At 42.4% G+C, this 6,729-nt stretch overlaps 1 protein-coding gene across 1 annotated transcript; it reads left to right on the top strand.

The window, feature by feature from the left end:
• Nucleotides 1-453: 453 nt before the first annotated feature.
• LOC308150592 (sentrin-specific protease 2-like) lies at nt 454-6,374 on the top strand (the record flags this gene model as incomplete). Its single annotated transcript, XM_080523407.1, has 6 exons — nt 454-582; nt 752-976; nt 2,612-2,691; nt 2,862-2,946; nt 5,423-5,518; nt 6,312-6,374. The coding sequence occupies 6 exons, from the start codon at nt 454-456 to the stop codon at nt 6,372-6,374; spliced, it is 678 nt and encodes a 225-aa protein (XP_080379533.1).
• Between the last annotated feature and the right edge of the window lie 355 nt (nt 6,375-6,729).

Raw genomic sequence — 6,729 nt, 5'->3', positions numbered from 1 at the left:
TGGACGACACGTCCTTGGTCTGCACTAACCTACTCATATTTCTGTGAAATAGAATATTGCAGCGATGTTACGTGCTCTTTAGCTCTGTATAACATTTCCATATTCGTCCATCATCATTATTTTTGCTAATGTTGCTGAGATGCCAATTCACTCAAAATGTCTCCATAAAATAATGTTAAACTGATGGAAAAGGTACAGATCATAATGATGTTATGAAGCCTCAAAGACGCCTCTCTTGTTGCAGAAGCAAGCAGAGGAGATGGACCTCTCTGCGGAGGATGCTGCCTGGGCAGCCTGGCACAATTTGCTAGACAAAGAGTCAACCATCCCAACCCAGGACTTCCCCCGACTAAGCAAAGTGGGCACAAATAGAACCATATTTATTAATTGTGAATGTATTATTCTATTCTATTATAAATATGTATGCTTATTTGTGTGGGGTGTGTGTAGGAGATGGTGGTAGAGGTGAGCCGTGCTTTGGGTCAAAGGGACCCTAACCTGGTCCTTAGTTCTGCCTTCAAACTAAACATTACACAGAGAGACCTGGCTACACTACAGGAGGGCAGCTGGCTCAACGATGAGGTGCGTGCATGTGTTTGTGAGAGAGATAAAGTGTAATGGTGTTTCGGGAAGGAATTGGGGGGCGGGGGTAATGTATAGTTGCTGTCTTGAAAGTAAACAATGTTACATGTCTAACTCTGGGTGTCTGATCTCTTCTTCTCTCCTTGCCTCATTGGCTCCCCTCACTCAGGTGATTAACTTCTACCTGTCCCTAGTGATGGCACGTACGCCGGGGCAAGAAGGGGGGCTCAGGGTCTACTCATTCAGCACCTTCTTCTTCACCAAGCTGCATCCTAGGGGAGGGGGACAGGAAGGGGGCCATGCGGCTGTGAGACACTGGACAAAGGCTGTTGATCTCTTCCTGTATGACGTCATCCTGGTTCCATTACACCTGGGAGTCCATTGGGTTCTGGCTGTGAGTCGCATGGTTTCAGTCTATATCTAGTCTAGGGCCCTATTCGGGGTGGGCAGGGGGGAAGCATCCTACGTTTTTGAAGTAATCGCATGATTGGATTGGTCAAAGCAAGGTTTATTGCATTGCTTTCACCAATAAAATCAAGGCAGATCAATGGTTTCTTCAAGGAAGGAAGGATGCGTTTTAAGAGCATTTGAACAAACCCTCTAGTACAGGGATGTCAAACTAATTTAGCTCAGGGGCCACATGGAGGAAGATCTATCAAGTGGGCCGGACCGGTAAAATCATGGCATAATAACGACAACTTCAGATAGTTTTCTTTGTTTTACTTTGGTCCAAAATAGTACAAGCACATTCTGAATAATCCTCTTATTTGGAAAAAAACATTTGCAATTTCAAGAACACAATGCCTCAGTGATTGGAACTTAGACGTCGTCTCAGTGTATCGACAAAGCCATAAAACTTTAAGTCACAGCCTATCTGGGATTGAACAAAATACAAAATAAATAATAAATGAATAAAACAACTCTTCTAGGTATCAAATACCTAATTTGTCATTTCCACATATTAATCCTGTGCTAACTCAGCAAACCATACAAACTGAGGTAGAAACTATTCAAGAGGGTTGAGTTACTCCCTGCCTCGTAGGCTACACTATTTATTGATGGAAAAATAATGATTAGATATGTGTAATGGTGTTTGTGACACGTTCTAAATTAATGCTTTGGTCCGCATATCGGGATCTGATGTAATGCTCAGACTTTTCTTTAGATTTTTTTCCCATTTCCGCGTTGTTGAAAATCAACAACATCGCTAGTCAACTAACACACCTTGTTTTGTGAGCCTGCTAACAATGTGAAGTAGTGTTCTAGTTAACTAGGTAGCAGTGGGGATTACTCACCCAATCCATTGCGTTGCAGTATTTTGGCTTGACTAGCGAGTCTGTATTGTGATTCTCAACGACGTCAAAACGTAGTTCCGTGTTTTAAATGACACAAACATTTTGATTGGTTGCCAACATGAGGACCAAAGCATTTGACAGGGACATTATGCTTTGCAAAATCATCTCATGGGCCAGATTAAACTCGTTTGTGGGCCTGATCTGGCCCGCGGGCCGGACGTTTGACAGCCCTGCTAGATACTGTGCTTAATGGGTTTTATTGGAAAGGTGTGAGTATCTATACAGCTATGACAGCTTGGCAATATCAGAAACTAGATAAATGTACATATCTGGTATATATGTTACGGACGGTACATGTGGGAATGTGGTACATGTGGAAAAACTAGGTTTAGGGTTAGGTGCTAGGGTTAGGGGTAGGGTTAGGGTTAGGATTACGGTTAGGGTTAGACATGCCAGCATGTACCAAGTCGACGTAGCACCTAACCCTAACCCTAGTTTTCCCACATGTACCGTATTCCCACATGTACCGTAACATATAAACAGATCACCAGTTTAAGTAAACATCTAGAACAAATAAGACATGGCCTCACTGTTACTAGAAGCAAATGAAGTTGCCTGAATTGAAGTAAGAACTGTGTGTAGAAAGTTTATTTTCTTCTCAGAATCAACTTTAAAGAAATGTAGGCAGTTAATATGAACTGTTTTTCTCTCTGTTTTATCTCTTCTCTCTCTAGGTGATTGACTTTAAATCCAGAACAGTAAGGGCCTATGACTCTATGGGCCAGAGACATGACGATAAGTGCAATGTGTTACTGTGAGTCGTCTCTTTAGAGTGAGCTGTTCAATGCTCTCATTCATCTGGAGGGCCCAAACATTTTCCCTGACCCTGATATCACTTGACCAATATCAATTCTGGTATGGTCTGCTGCAGCATCCTAAGTATTTTTCTTCTTTTCTTTAATCATTGTGTGTGTGTCTGTGTAGGTTGTACTTGAGAGAGGAGCACAAGGCCAGGAAGGCCAGAGAGCTGGACATCTCTAAGTGGACCATAGGCAGTATGAGGACAAGTGTAAGTCAAACGAATGAAACTTAACTTCATGGGGGAGTGTTATAGAAAAAATGGTTATGATTTTAAAATGTTTTGTGAGAGATGTGAGTATGTTTGGGCAGTTGTATGATCACTCTCATAACGTGGTGTGTGGATTTTTTTTGTGGTGGTCTAGTGGATAGTGAGTTGGACTGGTAATCGGAAGGTCATGAGTTAAAATGCCACCTGGAACACCAACACTAGTGTGCCCATGAGTAAGGCACTTAGCCCTCAGTTACTCCAATCTCTAATTGTAAATCGTTTTGGATTAACCCATTAAGGCCTAAAACGAGAATTAGAATAACCACCTAAAACCTGACGTTTTTCTGGAAATTCAACAAAAGTGTCAACGCCTACTAAAAGTTAGTTATTACAAATAATTTAAGCACTATTTTCAATAAAAAGAAATAAAAGTAAAGTGTGGCAGTGCCGTCACAGAGGGCAGGACAGAGGGCAGTCCCCTCACATAATTCATGTCAGCTGCCTGCTGGTCCTGGAGGTGTAGATACCTGAACATCCAGATATAGATTCATGTAAGTTACCTTGGATGAAAGCAATATAACATACACCATTGGAAGAAATATAAATAGTTCTCATTAGCCTACTATAATAATAATAATAATAATAATAATAATAAATGTTATTTATATTGCACTTTTCAGGGTACTCAAAGACACCTAAAGTAATAGGAGACATAAACATAGTCATTTCTTATTATACTATCATTACAATCAATTATTATTATTATTATTATTATTATTATTATTATTATTGTTATTACCTCCAGAGACAAATCTGTCCCGGGACATGTGCTTTGGGAAATTGGTCTTGAAGAGATCTTTCTTCTGTTACCAGTAGTCTCTCCGAACTGACAGTATAAGAAGCCCCATAGCCTACTGATGCACAGCCCAATAAAAGTCTTCATCTCCGTCAGACTAACGTCAGCCCACTTTGCTCTGGGTGGAGTGGTTCTGGTCTGGGCACTATAAAGGTTTGTCTCGGTGACGAGACGCGCCAGAGTCTGTAAAATTATTTTCAAATACCTGCATCGGTGTTGCGTCTGCACTGCAGGTATATTGATTTTCACCCCCGGGGTGCGGTTGAAAGTTGAAACGCCTCCTAGAATTACGGTGCTAGTTGTCCGTCTTCCATTCCGTTTCAAAGCCTTCTAAATCATCTGAATCAGTTATAATATTGTCATAATAATAATAATAATACTAGTAGGCCTAATAACTTTTATTTGTATAGCGCTTTTCCTGCAAACGTTGCAGCTGTTGTGTATTTATCTTATTGGTTATGAATCAAAGAACAGTTATTGAGTTTAAGACGATTTAATTAAAGTTCAAAAACAGGGTATACATATACCAACAGCTGGAGCCTGGTGTCTGTTCTCCTCTGCTGGGCTGGGCTGGTAAAGAGACCCCTCTGCTCTTGTGTTGTCCTTTTTGTTCCCTTTTCTTATGCAAATATCTACCAGTGATCCTATCACAGCCACTACAGATGCTTGGCCTATCACCTTCCTTAGAGATGGTCAAGGGGTGAAAAGGGGTGAAAAGGGGGCAGTCACCTGTGATGTCACTATGGCCTACATTCATTCCAGGAAGTCATTCCTCAGCTGACCATAGAAGGACAGTCAGTGTCCTGAGCATGTGATCGTCATACAACCCCCATCTTCAGTAGCACAGGCCCACACCATGTGTGTTTTAAGTACAAATAAACTACACAGCTCATCATCAATATCACCCAGTGGTGTAGTCTAGTTGTTTCTAGTGGTACTACTGTGATTTTTCCCTCCCAGCCGCATATCGTTCATTTCGGAACGCCATAAAAAATAATCTGCGCTCCCTGTCTAACGTTATATATATATCGTTATATATATATATATATAAATTACATGTTATAAGGCTGATCTGTGCATGATAGTGCTGCATTTTGACATTTCATGTCGCATCTCCCCCCGTTGATGGTATATGACGCTATAGTCAGTCCCAATGGTCCAAAATTCAAGTACTTCGTAACACAGACGGGTGAAATATGAATGAAAGTGAAAGTTCTGTCACAAAACGCTGTTACGTATCCTCACACATCTTTAAGTGGGTATATGGAAATCCTTGGCCTTTCCTAGTGGCTAGTGGGTATACGGCGTAGTCCTGCGTATCATGTAGAGTCGACTACACCACTGATATCACCCCCTTCAGAACTAACTTCAGAAACTTCTCCGCTGTTGCCAAGATATCGTAAAAAATAAATAAATAGAGATAGATACTCCCACGTGTATATGTTGATGGATTTCATTGGCTAAGAGACCAGTAGAATGTGGAAAAAATACAAATACTACAAAATGACGTGTCCGCTTTCCCGGCTTGAAAGGTAGAACAGCGCAACAGCGCCCCCGGTTTAAATGGTTTAAAAGCGTCTGCTAAATGGTAAATTCATTTAAATGATTTATTGTTTGTAGGAGATCCCCCAGCAGAAGAATACCAGTGACTGTGGAGTTTTTGCCTGTAAATACGCAGACTACATCGCTCAAGGACGGCCTCTCACCTTTGGACAGGTATGCACATATCTCTGACTCACATGTGGCAACACGTGTCTCTGCGTGTCTTGCAGACATTTCTGCTTGGATGTCAGCCCACAATCTCAAGCTCAACCGTAACAGGATTGAGCTGATCTTCCATCTTCCGACTCTTGGCCAGGCTCCCCACCTTCGCCATCAGACCTCTGCAGCTCATCCAGAATGCTACCGTGTTCAATATCCCCAAGTTCTTCCATGTCCATCCTCATTCGCACCCTTCACTGGCTCCCGGTAGCAGCTAACATCAGATTCAAGACCCTGGTAGACCCTTAATTACCAGGCAGCAAGGAACAGCCCCTCCCTACATGCAAGCAATGGTCAGCCCCCAAACCCCTGCCCCATCACTCCACTCTTCCACCTTGGCTGGCCACCTGGCACCACCACCTCTACGTTGATACAGCAGTCATGCTACCCAGCCACAGATTTTCACTGTCCTGGCACCCCGCTGGTGGAACAAGCTTCCCACTGCTGTCAGGACTGCACAGTCACTACCTGTCCTCTGCTGTAGATTGAAGACCCATCTCTTCAGGCTACATCTTAACTGTCCCTCCTTCTTCCCTACTACCGTCCTTGTACAGTAACAAAACAAAACGTATTCCTCTAGCATTGTGACTGCCAATGCATGCCCCCCCTCCTCTTTTTCTTATGATGGATAGATGATTCATTGCTGTTAATCATTTTGGATAAATGCGCTGCTAAATGCCCCCCAAAATATGTAGTCTGACTCAGTGTTATTCTTCATACACTCATGTTAATGTCTTTGTCTCCTCAGTGTCACATGCCTCTCTTCAGGAAGCTGATGATCTGGGAGATCCTCAACCAGAGGCTGCTCTAGAAGTCAGCAAAATTTAGAACAACATTCTCACCCACCTCTGCAGGTACTCATCCATGTTAGGAGCTCTGCATGGTGAGTTTTCAAGGTGATTTCAAGACTTCAAAACAGTTGAATTAAAATTAACATCATTTGTTCTCCCTTAACCTGCAGTGTGGATAATACACCCAGCGACGTTCAGCTCGAACTCATTGACCTGCAGTCTGATACACTACTGGCAGAGCACTTTAAGTCAGTATCACTGCTGGACTTTTACTCTTCTCTCAAAGAGGAGAACTTTCCACACATGAGGAGGCATGCTCAGAGGATTCAGATTCAGATAACGTTTATTGCCACTATGCATTACACATATAGGAAT

This window comes from Nansenia antarctica (genome assembly GCF_963989245.1).
Source record: "Nansenia antarctica genome assembly, chromosome: 2".
Classification (NCBI taxonomy): Eukaryota; Metazoa; Chordata; class Actinopteri; order Argentiniformes; family Microstomatidae; genus Nansenia; species Nansenia antarctica.
The sequence above is the reverse complement of the archived record's forward strand: the minus strand, read 5'-3'. Positions and strand labels throughout refer to the sequence as shown.